The sequence below is a fragment of the Strigops habroptila genome, chromosome 17 (genome assembly GCF_004027225.2).
Source record: "Strigops habroptila isolate Jane chromosome 17, bStrHab1.2.pri, whole genome shotgun sequence".
Taxonomy (NCBI): Eukaryota; Metazoa; Chordata; class Aves; order Psittaciformes; family Psittacidae; genus Strigops; species Strigops habroptila.
The window spans coordinates 1,225,970-1,241,509 of NC_044293.2; the positions used below are offsets into that span (position 1 = coordinate 1,225,970).

Sequence of the window (15,540 nt, forward strand, 5' to 3'; positions counted from 1 at the left end):
CACATTTTCTACTGGTGTCTGGGCATTCCCTTAGGGTATAGTAACAGTATAAATTAGTTGTGGACCATTCTCCACTTACTACACGGAAAGGGCAAAGTTGCTCTGTGAAGTCTCTCCTTGCCTTATTTCTAGTAGACCTAGTCAAAGAAAAAGGAGAAAAGAATCAGTACCATAGGAGAGGTTATCCTAGAGGTTCATGCATCAAGGGTGAGCATAGAGAAAGAGTTAAAATCGGGTGCTTGCATGGGGATTTGTCTTTGGAACCCGCATGGCTGTAGGTCAGGCTGAACATTCGTGCTTTGCTTGCTCGCACTTACCTCAGTGATGTGATGAATCCACGGCAGAAGCTGAGCCACGTTGGTGTAGACCCCAGGGTGGTTGGGTTCAGCACAGCCCTGGCCCCAGCTCACGATGCCCACCAAGCGCCACGCGAATTCATCCTGGCAAACCAGGGGGCCCCCACTGTCACCCTGCAAGGCAGAGCAAGGGCTAAGGAAGCTGCTCTGCCCCACAGGCAGCTGGGGTGCAGATCAGGCTGGCTTCTCCGACATGGCTTTGTTCCGTCAGCCATACAGGAAGCTGAGATATGAGTACAAGTAGTGTTTGCCTCCCTTCGAGGTTTCCATGTTCCTTCTAGATCTCAGCCTGACATCAACGCGCCGGGGCTCTGCAGGCTCCACATTGCACCCCACTCAAGACTGTTTACTGCAAGCTATTGCCACAAATCCCAGCATTTACTGGGGCCTAACAGAGACATACAACATACCCATCCTTTCCGCACCCACTATGCACACCCTGCTTGCACCATTTGCTCCCTCCTGTTACCTGGCACGCATCTATGTTCCCCTGCAGGTAGCCGGCGCACAGCATCGTGGCAGTGAGCTCGCCTGCGTACATGCATGAGCTATTGCACTTCTTGGTACCAATTAATGGAACAAGTGCTTCCTTCAGAGTCTTGGCAACCTGCGCTGGAGAGGGAGAAAGAGAAGACAAGAGGGAGACTAGACCTGCAGGGAGTTAGAGGGGAAGAGTGTGGCACTAATAGAAGTTAGAAGATCGGAAAGATGGGGTTTAAACTTTATAGGTTTAAACATGGCCAGGCCCCCCCCGGAGATGTGGCTGTGGGGTGCAAAGCTGCTGGAGCAGGGGTGAGATGAAGGCAGGAGGTAGCATTTGCAAGATTACATGCAGCATGAAAGGGGCTGGACAGGGCCAGTGGGGAGCAAGGGGAAAGCCTCCAGTCAGGGCTGAGCAGTGGGAATAAGACGGGAGCTTACCTTGGCCTGGTCTGGTATAACCCCAGCCAGAGACCCAGCACTGCGTGCCCTGGAAGAGGTCCTGGTGCGAGGGTGGCAGACACACAGCACGGATGGCATCTGCCAAGAAGGTGACAGGGTAAGTGCCAGGCCAGAGGGGACAGCTTCATGCTGTGCTGAGCATGGACACACAGAGAGGGGCTGTGGAGCTATCAGCCTGCAGGGCCACTCAGCCTGGCACATGGAAGTGAAAGGCCCTCAGCCCAGGCGCTCTGGAGACTTCAGCTCCCACAGCCACCTTCCCAGATGGGAGAAGGACACAGCAGCATCATGACAGCACATGACCTGAGAAATTCAAGGGGACTTGGAGCTTCATCAGAGCAATGTCGTAGTCAAGGCTGTTGCCGTTGTAAAGCGGGTGGTAAATTATTTCCTTTACTGATACCCCGTCCTCCTGCTTGATGGAGCCGTGGTTGATAACGCCTGCAAAAACCAGCCAGGCAGAGGTCTGAAGCCACCTGTAACTGAGCAGAAACACATCGTGCCTCTTACTATAGGGCAGCAAGCACTAAGCCCTGGGTAAGAGCAGACACTCAGCACCCCTGAGGCCGGGCACGGGAGGTACCTGTGCACACAGTGAGCTGCTGTGATGATCCATTCACGGGCCAGCACGGAGCCTCCGCAGCGGTGCTGGGAGCCATGGTACACACTGACCTGCCAGGGCCAGCGCCCTGCGGGCACATCCGCACCCCCGACCACCCGAGCAGCAGCGGGGTGCAGCCCGCACTCTGCAAGGGAGATGGGGAGCACATGATGGGCAAAGCTCAGGTCAGACCCTCACAACACAGGAGGGGAACGGGGCACTCACCTGAGCACTGCAGAGCCACAATTCGGCCTGATTCACAGCTGCTCCTGTGTGAGAATAAGCCTCTGGTCACAATGCACATGGACCAAAATCCCTGGGGCATCAGGGAGCTCTGGGGCAGCTGTCACAGTCCCCAAAGGGGCTGCTTATTGCACAACCCCAGGACAGTTATCTGACAGTTATCTGTGTTCTTAAGCCTAAAAAGAAGGCCTCTGTTTCCCCACTGCTTCCCCCAGAGCTGCCCTTACCTGACCTGCCACATGTCTTCCAGGCTGCCTTCCTGGTGGGGTCTCACCTGAACAAACTCCTGTGTGCCATTCACCTCGACATCCATCAGGTTCACTCCTTTCTGATGGGTCATTCTGCAGAAACAACAGTCAGTTGTCCCATGAAAGGGTTGGGGACCTGCTAGGGGATCAGGAATGTAACCCAGCCATAGGAACAACAGTCCGCAGCCCTGTTGCTCTGGCAGCCAGGAATGAACTCATTTGGTAGGAAAGATCTGCAGCTCTTCTCACAGGTCCCTGTGCCAGCTCAAGCCCTGCTTTCCACCCTGTGTCAGCCCTGACTAACCTCCCAGCCTCCAAGCACCGACCTCTGCCAAGCTCATCTCCCTTGGACCAGGGTGAGCAGGGGTGGAAGCGGCTGCCTCTGCGTTGCCCACCTGAGATACCCGAGCTGCCGGCAGAACATGGAGCCCAGGGAGAGATTCCAGTGCTCGTGGCACGCCAGGAGCCAGCCGGGATGGCCTTCCACCCGCGCTTCCAGCAAGGAGTTTGCCATGTTTATTCTGAAAGACACTAAAGCCATGCCATTAAAGACAGTCTGCAAGTGGATTAAAGACAATCCAGCACAGTGGATGGTCATGCACATCTAATGGAAAAGTAAACAAAAAACACCATAAAAAAGCTATTTGAAGCAATTAGAAACTATACAGAACCTATTCACTTCTTCTCAGTGCCTGTGTGAGCTCTGAGTGATTACATGCAAAGGCGTGCCGCAAGAGTTGCCTTTTCTGTAGGATCTCTCCATGCAATGAAGCTGTAACGCTGGGGAACACAGCAGGACTTAAAAGCAAAGCAAATCAATCACAAAATGCAGTTGCAAGAAGCTCATGGATCAGCAGGAGATATTTATTGTATTAAAGAGCATCTTTTCTGTCCTTCCTAGGCTTGGCAGGCACTGTCCTGTGCACTGCTCCCCTCTCCCCATCCTCAGTGGCAGCAAGCAAAGATGTAAACCTCTACTGGGAGCCCCACGGACCACAGGGTCTTCCTCTTCACCATCACTGCACACCGGGATTGCATCTGACTCCTGCAGCAGGGTGAAGCCATGGTCTGGCTGAGACTTCTTCAGGTGTTTCACTTCAGGAAACAGAGAAGAGGGAGGAGATGGACTCACACAGCCTGGGCAGCATCCGAAGATGCACAATACTGGGAATGATCCTGCACTACCCTCTGGAAGAGCTGATGAGCCTCTCCAGCTTGCTGCTGGGACCACAGAAACCAGCAGCAGACCCCACAGCAGCCTCGTCTCCCCATCCCAGGCCACAGCTCACCAGCCAAGGAGCTCCCATCACCACCAGCCACTTTGGCAGCTGGGCTCCGGCTGCAGCAGCAGGAGAAGACACTCACCTAGGAGCCATGCCCCAGCCGCTGTCCCTGCCAGCAGCCCGGTGACCACGACTAGCAGGAACAGCCTCCTGATGGTGCAGAGAGTCTGGAGAGATGCATGAGCAGAACCTTTCAGAAACAGAGATGAAGAGAGGATTAGCACGGTCTCACCTGTCTCTCACAGCACTATCAAGCCCTAGGCTGTTATACACCCATTCCTAGGAATTGCCTGATCCTTTCCCCTCAACGCCAGGAAGAGGTGAGCTAAGGCCATGGGTTCTGCAGGAGATCAAGACTCTGAGGGCCCCCCGGTTCCCAAAGCCCATAAATGCTCACCCACCATGCCCCAGGGAGGCTTGTGTCCTCCTCTCTTCCCTCCTTGCCTCAGCTGTCAGGCTCTTCCAGCTTTGCACAGCATCCTCAGTGTGAAGTGGGTTGTCAGTAAACTGCTCAGCTAAGGCTGGGCTCTAGGGAAAGGAGCAGAGTCCTGGGTAGCAGCTCAGCAGCAAAGCCCAGGTCTCATGGAAGGCGACAAGCCTCAAGCCGTGTCACTGCTGCCCATGCTGGCTGCAGCAGGCAGCCGAGGCGAGGAAGCCCTTCTCACCATGATAGCACAGAGCAGGGCTGCTGCCGAGCCCCTGGAGCCGAGCACACGGGTCTCATCCAAGCAGCTCAGGTTTCCCATTGCACGCTCCAGTACAGCACCACACAGGCGCCCCGCACAGCGGCCACTATGGATGGACCCTGTTTCAGGGCCTCCCTCCTGCCCTCCCCATCCCTCTGCTCCCAGGAATACGCTGCTCAGGCTGGGGTGAGGAGCAGCAGCAGTCCCTGGGCCATCGATGAGAGGAGGGGACCCCAGCCCTGCTGGTGGTGGGCTCCGAGGCACAGACAGACCTCAGTGCAGGCAGCAGGGAAGCTGCTGACCAACCCCTCCATGTTAGTGGCTGTGGCCAGGGAGACAAGACTTTGGGGAACAAAATGTCCTAAGCTGGGAAAAGGTGAGAAAAGACAGATTTGCGTCTCTCAAAAACAGAAGGTAGCTGAAGCTTAAACTGCTGTCTCATGAAAGAAAGGCTTTTGTTATTTACATACTTCTCCACCCCTGAGAGATACAACCGATGGCTTGTTGCTCAAAATATCAATGAATTTTTAATGCTATTTACTCAAGGAAATTCCCATGAATATTTCATGGCAGCCCCATCTCACAGGTTCAGGCTGGGGTTTCATGCTGTCGGTGAAGAGTGTGTTGTGCCATGAATCCAAGCTGTGCCGAGCAGCGGGAGAGCCTGTCGGCTCCCGGAGAGCAAACAGACACAGTGCCACAGGAGCTGTGTGCTGCAACGCTGCTCAAGACCTGTGCTGAAGTGTGGGTTACCATCCCCTAAGCCAGGCTCCTTTGACAGCCTGGTGCCTTGTAACCACTCAGCTGCTGTGAAAACAGCCCCCTATCTCGTTGTCCAGGAAGCCAAGAGGCAATGGACAAGGCTGCAAATATCCCCCCAAATCACCATCTTGTCTCGGTAGCTGACCCTTTCCCGGCCGTGGCTGTGCTGTACTCGGTGGCACTGGAGCATCTCCTCAGTGTACGGAGGACTGTAGATGGTGCTGGAGGACCAGGGAGCACCAGTGGGAACGTGAGGCAAGAGCCGAGGTGTGCAGACAGCAGCCTGAGAAATGCTTTGCCGGCAGCTGCCGTGTTCTGGGTTCAGAGGGAAGGATGGACTCACCCGGGCTTCTCCTCCCTGCTGCCAAGCACCAGCCCAAGGTCGCTGCAGGACCGGTTCAGGTTCTCTGAGCATCCCGTGCCTCGGTAAAATGCCCTTTGCAAAAGTTAAATGAAGATGCAGGCTGTGACCACAGCCAGAGAAATGCAAACCCCTTCGCTGCAAGCAACAAAACACAAAGCAAGTATCAGCCTATGCAAGGAAAATGATAAAACAGCAGATTCCCGAAAGACACAGCAGCAGGTAAAAAAAGAAGACACATCAATCAGTCTATACCACCTCACCACTGAGTCATGCTCATTTTTTTCCTTTGAAAACTCATTAAAAGAAGATCAATATTTCTATCAATTCTGCCTGCCTGCAATAAGAAAATAGTGACTAGAATGAGAGTGCTTTCAAAATTAAACTCTGACACACCCATGTAAAAAGTAGGAAGGAGAAGAGCATTGTGGCTTTTTCCTCCTGGTTTCCATCATTTTTCTGTGGTTCTGTAGGAAAATAGAGCACAAAAGCAGCAGAAGTGATTACAGACATTGACAACTGCTGAAATGCCCCTGGGTTACATGAATGCCTGACAGGTGGCAGAGACACTATGAAGCATAAGACATTTCCTTTGTCATTTTTCTAGCTTATTCCCATCGAAATAGACTTCCCTTTCCCACCTGAGAATATTAAGCAGAGCACAGCTGCAGAGCAACAAGCCAGATGTTAGCTCACATTGCTGTAACACCAAAGCTGATAAAGTCAAGGCTATGCACGGCATGAAGACCTGTCCTATGGTTTGTCAAATGACTTATTTTGAACTTGTGCAATAACAAGCAAAAATTCTCTCCAGTTACTCAGTTCTGCTGAGATTAGCAAGAAAAGGTCACTCATGGGCACATAAAACTGCCTATTTAAACCTGACCCTCATGCATTCTTCTTCAAGTCAACCCACAGGCTTCTGGGCATTTCCAAGCTGAGATAAGAACCCAGAACAAGCCCAGAGCTTAGCTCTTCAAGCCAGCAACTCATCACCAGGTGCCCTGCTGCACAGGTCTTGCAGCCTGCTTCCCAGCAGCAGTCTGTCATCCAGCCACAGAGGTGCCTGGGAAAAGGGGCTGCCTGGATGCTGCAGCTCTTTGGCTCTGCATCACTCTATGGCTATGGATCACAGCTGCTGCCTGTGGTGAATTTTAGCCCATATGCCCAATACCTGAAGTTTTCTAAGCAGCTTTAACAGCCAGTTGCTGAATATCTCTTACTTGAATTCATCCATTTAGCCTGTGCTGAGATAGCTCTATCCTTTCCCATACAAAAGCTGAATTCTTCCTTTGGGATTTAGCCTGCAGTGCTAGGAGTTAAAAAAAAAAAACCCAAACAAAAACGAGTTTCACTCATCAGGATTTAAAGCATCTCTCTTGCTGACACAGGTTCTGCCTCTTGTCTCAAGGCGACGTTTTAAGCCCCTTCCTGCAGTCCCTGAGCGCTCCCATTCAGACTGCCACAGCTGGGCAGCCCCTCTACGAGCAGAGCAGTATTTCAGTTTTAATTAGGGTTGGGAGCTCCCAGTGATATTTGCTGGATTCGGTGCCTCAGACTGCAGCCAAGCTCAAGTGTCTGCTGCTTACCAGGTGCCTTTTGAAACACAATATGTGAGCTCCTGTTCTGTGCTCTGAGGGAGATCCAGCATTTAAGTTCTTACATATGAAGCACCGGAGTGTGAAGTTGCAGAGTAGCAATGCAAAACCCTGGAAGCGTGGAAAACCTCTATACTTATCCCAGAGGAACTCGGGAAGAGAAGGCCCAATAAAAAGCAGCCAAGAAAACATCGAGCAAGGCAGGATTCATTTCATCTAGAACGAAAGCACATTCAATCTCATGCTCAGAGTCTGCTAAAGCAGAAAGCTGTGCAATAGCTGGGGGCAGAGAGCTGAGGAGGGCAGTAAATGAGAAACGATCATTTATTTAATCCAGTAGCTGGATTTCACAGGGTTTCCTGCCCGTTTCATTTGCTTGGTAGAAATAGTGGCATAAAACCGTAAACCTTGGCCTAAACGGGCTGTGCCCAGAGCTCTCCAGGGCTCTCCCACCTGTAGGGAGGGAACAGGCAATGCGGCCACCACCTCAGAGCATCACTTTGCCTGAGCCTTTTGCCCTCTGTTGGATTATTTCCTTTCTTACCTTATTTCTTCTCTTTCTCCCTTTAGTCTCCTGTCTAATAAAAGTGCTTCTGTGCAAGATAAGGCAGCTGCTGTAAGCCTGTAATGAGAGAAATGGCCAAAAGCAACAGCTGAAAACCTGCCTAATCCTGGAAGCAGCCTCTCAAATCTCATCATGGATAATGAGCCCTGGATGTCAGGACTGTGTTTCCCAGCAGTGACGCTGTGCTCAAAAAAATACAATTAATAATAAACCCCAAAGAGCCTCCCAACCCTCCCACCCACAAGTGGTTCCTGAGCCTTTTTCATCACTGTCTGCCTATCCCCATCCCCATATCTCTAGCAGCATTTAGATACCTCTGGAAGGAGGGTAAAGCAGCTTGCCCTAGACCTGCCATTGCAGTTATGGCAGAGTTTCATCTGAGTCTTGCAAAACATCACACTCGTGTCACCATAAGAAATAACCTGCCAGACGAGAGCTGAACAACCATCCCTCTCACCTCACATCTTGTTCCACAAGAGGCTGATAACCCAAACCTCATAATGGAAAACTATTCGCTAAGACTCTTTTTAACCTCAGGCAGTGGGATGTAGTGACATGAAGGAAGATAGTTTATACCCTGTATGCATTTACCCTGTTTAATGGATCCACATGTCTTTCCGCATTTCATATAAACTGACAATCCTACTTCGACATTTCCATGGAGTAAAAACTCATTACTCTAAACTTGACACATTGCCACCATATTGCTCATGGTAATGGTTTCTTTCACAATCCCTATTCTTGAGGTGATCATCCCAAAAACAGTGAATAGTCCTGCATAAAATAAATTAAGAAGCATTCATTCTGTACCACCTTGCTTAGTGGTTTGACTCTGCTCTGAAACCTGAATTGGAAGCCCAGATGTTGCTGGATGCAGGAGATCAAGGGGCAACCTAAAGGCTTCCACAAATATCAGGTTAGCCTGTCCTTACCTTTCTGTGCAGAAGTCTGGATGGACAGCCCCTTGCCCAGAGCAGGCAGGTTCACTCTGGGTGAAGCAGCCTGTTCATTTACAGCTATCAATTGGCACTCACCCACTTCTCAGTCTCTCCCTTACCCCAGGATCAAGCCATGAACAGCATCCCCACCACAGCCTGCAACTCCCAGGACACCAGCAGCCCTCGTCCTGGGGGCAGCTCCGCATGGATTTGCATGAAGCTGGACTGTGCTCTGTTCCAGCCTCTCTCCCAAGGCAATTTGCTATGTAATGATTATAGAGTTGAGAAAGCAATTTCAGGAAAACCAGTTTCTCTGTACAAGGAATTGAATAAAGGAACCACCATAATAACCCTATACAATCATTTATTTAAAAAGCAGCTGGCACCACATGAAGCAGAGACAATTTAGAGGCAATTCTCTGCAGAGACTGCACTGCCTTCCCCAGGTCTGGGGCACGGCCAGAGGCCAAGCCTTGCAAGATGAGGAAACCAGGGGCCCTTGCTCCCAATCAGCAAACACCAAGACTTCTGATGGAAAGGGTGAGGATTCTGCCCTCACCACCCTCCCAGGTTCCCACTTTTTAGAGAACATGAGGTCTTGTGACTGTCATTTCCTTCAGACACCCTGTGCTTCCCACATCAGATCAGACATCCTGCTGGATATAAAGCAAAAGGCCAAAGACTAAGCTAAATTAAAGCCTGGAAAAGTACTCTGACAGCATAGAAATGCAATAAGCCTGTCACTTCTGCAGCCTGTTTTTATCTCTTGCAGAGAGAAATGTGTCCTCACTCCACTGGATGCTGTAACTATAAGAAGAGATGGGAAACTCTTAAGGTTAACCTTGAGCAGGACTTTTTCATCTTCTGTACCTTCAGTTTATGACTGTCATCCTCACAGGTGACTTGTAAGATGCAATGCTGTTCGATCCTCATGGTTTTGTGCTTCTTTAGAGACCCGGCAGTGAGAAGAGGCTGGGCTCTGGATTCTCATCAATCACCTAGGAAGTATAGAATTTAAAGATGTCAGGGATAAAATGGTTTCATTAGCTGTATCATGTTCCAGTGCAAAGATATCCCGAGGGATTTCTTCTTGGAGATGACTCAAAGAAGAACAATTGTTAAGGAGCAATTAATATTATGTTCATTCTTTTCCATTTCCAAGCACAGTTCATTCTGTCACTTTGTCAGCTGACTCTTTGCCCTTGCAAGTTGCTGAGAACCTACTAAATCCTGGGAAGGGAGGAAGAAAAGACACTTTCAGGAGTCTCAGCATTTCTCCCTCAGTTTTTCCCATACACACCACAGTAAATCACAGCCTCAGCACAGCTTGAGGGAAATTACCCCATGGGTGGCAGTCAGCATGTGGGACAGTGTCTGGGACATGGGACAAACTCAGCAACACTCTTCTTTTGGCTGATCCTTGCATGATGAACCTGTAGCTTGAGGAACACTACAGGGACAAGGGTGGCAGCACAGCATAGAAAGCCCTGGCAGTAGGATCCCTGTCGCTCAGATCACAGCCAAAGGAGCCTGTGCTCAGTTTGACTCAGCAAAGCACAATGGGAACACTCTCTTACAGTCCCTTACCAGCATCACACTTTCCATCTGCAAGCTGCAGCCATTTGCCACTGAAGATGACACAGAGAGGACCAGAGGAACCCTGGCAGAGACAAGCAGTGACCCAGGCTGGCCTCGTGTCCCAGCCAGCAGCTGCAGACAGGCAGCCTGCCACGTGTGCTGTTAAATATGGTGCCCACTTGCTCTGCTCTGGCAGCCCAGATGAAGTCACTAGCTGATGTAATGTGTAATAGTAGCTAAAGGGCTGCCAGGTCTCGCCTGCTGCTGCACAGCATTACCGCCTCGCTTGCAGCAGGGAGCTGAACCTGTTCAAGCCAACAAAAACCAAGCCAAAACCACCAGAAAACACATAACTCTGAAGTTTTCAGCAATTTCATAGACTCTGGCCTCAAGTACACCAGGGGAAAATACAAGTAATCGTCACATTCTGCCCTGCCAAGGTTTGCAAAAGACTACTGAAGAGGAAAACCAGATGTGTGAAAGTCCCCCACAGAGCAGCTATCTCAAGGACATTACAGTAGGATTAGAGTTTAGCTAATAAACCCTGCCATAAGATGGCACTAAGAGCCATTAGGGAGCAGGATGGGGTTGTGCAGTTGGACATGTGCTACTATCCCATGAGAGGGCAGTTGAACAATCACATATACTTATCTGGATCCTAAAAACATCCTTAAACACACTGTCTGCAGGTACTAGGATTGCATATATATACATATTTATATATAAATCCCCTGCGCATGCTGTAATTTAGGCTCTTGGGATCCTGCAGAACCAGTTTCAACCTGCCTGCATGGCATATTCACATGATTTGGGAATGCTGAGAACACCCTTTCCCCTTGATCAGATATCATCTTTAAATCGTTAGATTTCTGACTCCAAGTTGGCAATCAGCAGCAGAGCCTTAGAGTTCTGCTGGTTCGTAATGTCCTAATTTTCTTCTCACATACACTTTATACTGGAGTGTACTTGTGTCAGCACAGCCTTTTCCTTCAAGGAGCTTTTCCTCTCTATGGAGTTTGTTCTTCTCCTAGGCCTAAGTGCATTTATAACCTGCAATCATTTCTCCTCTCAGTCTTCATTATACTCAAACAGGCTACATCAGGCTTAGGGGAGACTATTCTCCAGCCACCCCTTTCACACCTCTTCTTTTCCAGGTCAAACCTATTGTCTTCATTGTGAACACCCATCATTCCAACAAGGTTTCAAGACCAACATCTTCTGCCTCTCCTTGCTGGCTACAACTTCTCACAGCCCATTGTGCTTTTATTCTTACCCAGAGCGCCCTTATTTATGACAAACATTACCCACTAAGTACATGATCTTTTCTTTTCTCCAACCAAAATTATCTCTAAATTTCATCGGGATTTGTAAATAGCTTAATTTCTTCCAAAAGCTCCACTGTTTGGGGAGGCGAGGGAGTACTTAGCATTCGTTTAAATCACTTATCCTGGCTGCAATTTCTCTGCTGTTGCTTTAACAGTGGAAGAGATGCCCTTCACAAACTTGGAGAGTGCAGTAATCTGGTAAATGGCATCCCTGGACTCTGACACCATATGTTAAACCTGCTTTGAAAACTCTCCTTTTGGGCCAGATTTGTTCAGGGCAATTACACAACTACTAATTCTAGCCCTTCAGAGTCCAGCCCTTGCCAACACGTTGATTTTACCACAGTGATTCCCCAATGTGAATTTCCACTCTTTTCCTTCCACAGCAAGTTCATCCCCAGCAGAAAGGTCATGAACATGCTTTGAAGAATGAACAAAAAAGGGAAAAAACTTGCTTTGGGACTAGGGGAAAGTGGGAGATGTAGAGGAGGGTCTCTGGCCCAGCAGCGTTAGATTTCTCTGTGGGCTCCTGATTTGTTTGGTGCCCAGGTGCAGATAAGGGGCACAAAGACCCAGTGGATCTTTGTTCACCTCTGCCCCCTCTCTGTCTCAAGCTGAGGATTCCCACTGTGCTTATTGCTCTGCACATTTATGGGCTGCAATTGGCTAAACATCAGTGTAAGAGATGCTAGTCAGCGTCACTAGGCTAAAGTTCCCTTTGCCAAATAACGGGATTTTAATTAACACGACTCGTTGCTTCTCCAGTCAACAGTTCTCAGAGATTTAGAACATTATACCAAGAAGCAGATTTCAGTCTTTCCAAAGAAATCCCATCATGAATGACTCTTCCCATTCCCCTTTCTTTCCTCTGTTTTGTTGCTGTGCAAATCACACAGCGGTTGTGTGCTGGCAGCCCTGCCTGTAAGGATGCCTTTGTAGCAAAGCCATCCCATGAAGCTGCAGGAGCAGGAGGAACAGCTCAAGTACACAATGAATTGGACCTACTGAAAGTGAAGGAGGGAAAGGTGAGGGTGACACTTGCAGCGACCACTTACCACACACGAGATGCTCATTCCCGCAGCCTGAAGGTGCTCCTGAAGCAGGGTGTCAGGGGAAGCCTGACTCAGCTGGCTCAGGCAGATACTTCACAATCTCTGCAGCCCACATGCTCTCCTCCTGCAGGGAACTCCACTGCCTGAACAAATCCAGCAGCAAAGCATCCGCCTGACCTGCAGAGCCCTCAGCCTTCTGCCACAGTCTTCCACCCCATTAGCTCCTCTCCTCCCCTGGGGGTATGGGAGAGGCAAGGGTCAGCAAGATCTTAATCAGCCGTCAGAGCCTGCAGTTCCAGCAGATGCTTTTACTGAACCCCTGCCCCTGCTCTCCTGCCTCCATTCTGTTCTGGGGATGTTTCTACCGGGATTTCATCCCAACAGTCCACATTAGTAAAACAAGTGCTGTTTCTGATTTCCTCTACAAGTAGCTCCCTAACAGGGACTTGTTTGGAACACAGCATCTCTAAGGCAGACAGCTAACATTGCCCATTTGTGGCCAGGCTGAGCACCTCTCCCTCCGCAGCATCCACAAAGGCTAATGATGCTCCTGGCTGCATCTGCAGGACACAGCCTTATCTGCAGCTGTGAAAAATCACTCTCTGCTCTGCCCTTCAGCTCCCAGAGGGGTCACTGAAGTCCAGAATACTCCATTTCTGGTTCTTTCTAACAACCAAGGAGAGAAGTGTTGCATTTGCAGAATGTTTTTGCATCATATGCTTCCCTGGGGGTACATCCTTGGCAGGGCTTTGGATCTTTAAGGTATAAAATCGAGTTGCAATCGAGGTCCTGCCAGAAAGTTATCCACCTGTGAAGGTATATGGGTCTCTTGGTTCTCATTAGAGCCCGCTAAGCACCTGATAAAATTAACTCCGTGCACTCAAGGGAAGCTTTCACCTTTTCTGCACAGTTAACTTGACAGTATTCCATGTAAATGTGTCATTGTTCAGCCCAGCAGCTTCTCACTCAGCAAGAAAAAGGTGTATTCAGTAGTAGGTGGGTATTCCTGCCTGCCTTGCCTTGCAAGATGTTTGAGTTAGAGGCTACTAAAACAGACTATCTTAGGAGGGAAATAAAAAATAAACCCATTAAATAGAAATAAACTAAGGGCTTCCCCCAACCAGCAGCACCATTTGTCCAGTACTCGCTTCCTGGCTGTATGCTCAGCATTACCTTCTTCCCCTTCACAACAGAGAGACACAAAAGCATGGCCAGTGCTGTTAACCAAAACCATCTGCCTTGAAGCTCATTCATCCAGCCTACTTCTTAGTCCACATTATGGCACCTAATTAACTAATTATACATCTTAATTAACTGTAATCACAGTCCCTACTTATGTAGATAAACATGCTGACTGTAATTACAAAATTATGGAAAGCTGATATGAAATATAGATTTAGTTTGAGAAAACCACTTCAGAGAGCTTCTACCCAGGTTAAGTCCACTCAGTAACAGTCAAGCCAGAACACACAAGATACCCCCACAACTAAGAATCAGTCCAAGTGGCATGGAGGGAAGAAGCAAGTAGCAAGGATAAGCACAGAAAGGTCTTGCTATGCTCTCTGTTCTGGCAGCACCAGCAGGGTCTGATGTGAACCCAGGAGCATCACTGGGGTGACAGAAAACCTGGCAAAGCTTTGGAGTGACAGTGAATCACATGAATCTGCGTGTGAAGCCAGGCTCATCCAGGAGCCATGGGGACAAACTAAGTCCTGTTCCAGAGAGCACCGAGAGGTGTTTCTACAAGCACTGCTATGGTGCTGGAATGGTGAGTATTGAAAAGAGCATGCCACACACAGGGCTGCAAAGGCAAAATGCCTCTCAAACACTACAGCATGGCCAAGTGCTATGAATTCCAGTCAGGCTTGGCAAGCGCTGAGAGAGAAGACAGGGCTGCAGCAATACCTACGACAAGCACACAGCTCTCAGCTCTGGCAGCCTGCTTTCCCTTGTCCACAACCCGATGTCTTCTTTCCCATCAGGAATCCACTTGCTCACCTGGAGTTAGCCTGCATTTCTCCAGGCTGCAAAGTGAAAAATGCCTAATGCATCTAGACACAGACATGAGCCCACCCTTACTCATTCCATGCTGAAATGGAGTTTGCGCTGTTAAGCAATACATCTAGGTGAGATAGGAGTAGTCAGGTACAAGATGGCAAACACTAGCAATAAACTACAGCCCTGGATAAGCAATAAGGAACTTTCCCGACTCCCCTGTTATCAAACATGTTCATCACCGCCAGAAGAGTCCTGGGGGAGAAGGGGAGGAAACATCTCCCACCCCCATTGAGTCTGCATCTTTGCTTTATCACCATGAGCACCGGAGCCACCGTTTATCTTTTTTCCATCAACACAACGTTAAGCCCCAGTCCAAACAACAACACGCCCTCAGCATTTCTCCCAGCAAAGTATAGTTATTGTTGTGGCATAAATAGCACAAGTGTAGAAAAACGGGCTATTATTTCCACCCTATTTCCAACGCGGCTAATTAGCACGTTTGTTTCAGTAGGCATCGTTTGGTAACAAAGCTTTGCAAATGCACTAAAGCTCGAGCTGTATTAGTAATTAGATTTTAAGCGTTTAACGGCTTATCAACAAATGCCTCCTCCGTGGTGAGGCTCTTGTGCCGCTTCCCTTCCTGCTCAGCCCAGAGGTGCACCCGGCAGGAGAACCCGGGGGAGAGAAATCGCATGGAAACGTTACCCTAAGAGACTTTGTTGGGGATGTTTTCAGCCAAGTTAGAGCTGAAGTCCTACGTGATGGGGAGGGATGGAGCTCTGCGGAGCAGCCTCTCCAGCAGCAAGCACAGGGCTCACCAAAAGCTCTCCATTGGCACCCTGCGGTGGTGGGTTCACTGCTGGTGGGCAGTCAAATGCAGGTGGGCAGCTGAGAGGATTCACATCTCTAGTGATGCCTCTGGACGTGGAGAAGGCGGCCACCCCTTCCATAAAGCCTAGAGCACAGACAGTACCTCTCATGGAGCCTGAGCTGTCAGGCAGGGA

At 49.6% G+C, this 15,540-nt stretch overlaps 1 protein-coding gene across 1 annotated transcript; it reads right to left on the reverse strand.

Moving 5' to 3' along the window:
* On the reverse strand, positions 1-2,904 carry TMPRSS5 (transmembrane serine protease 5). The gene is made up of 9 exons (XM_030505228.1): positions 2,786-2,904; positions 2,370-2,483; positions 2,125-2,168; positions 1,882-2,044; positions 1,602-1,780; positions 1,278-1,376; positions 826-968; positions 318-470; positions 1-137 (listed from the first exon to the last, which is right to left on the reverse strand). Exons 1-9 carry the CDS (start codon positions 2,902-2,904, stop codon positions 129-131), a joined length of 1,023 nt encoding a protein of 340 aa, XP_030361088.1. The 3' UTR covers positions 1-128.
* Between the last annotated feature and the right edge of the window lie 12,636 nt (positions 2,905-15,540).

Excerpts from the sequence above, each read along its gene's own strand:
- TMPRSS5 (XM_030505228.1), bottom strand. The coding sequence starts at position 2,904 with ATGGCAAACTCCTTGCTGGAAGCGCGGGTGGAAGGCCATCCCGGCTGG. Across the intron at positions 2,484-2,785 it reads CGGCAGCTCGGGTATCTCAG|AATGACCCATCAGAAAGGAG; the intron begins GTGGGCAACGCA and ends TTGTTTCTGCAG. Across the intron at positions 471-825 it reads GGAACATAGATGCGTGCCAG|GGTGACAGTGGGGGCCCCCT; the intron begins GTAACAGGAGGG and ends TCTGCCTTGCAG.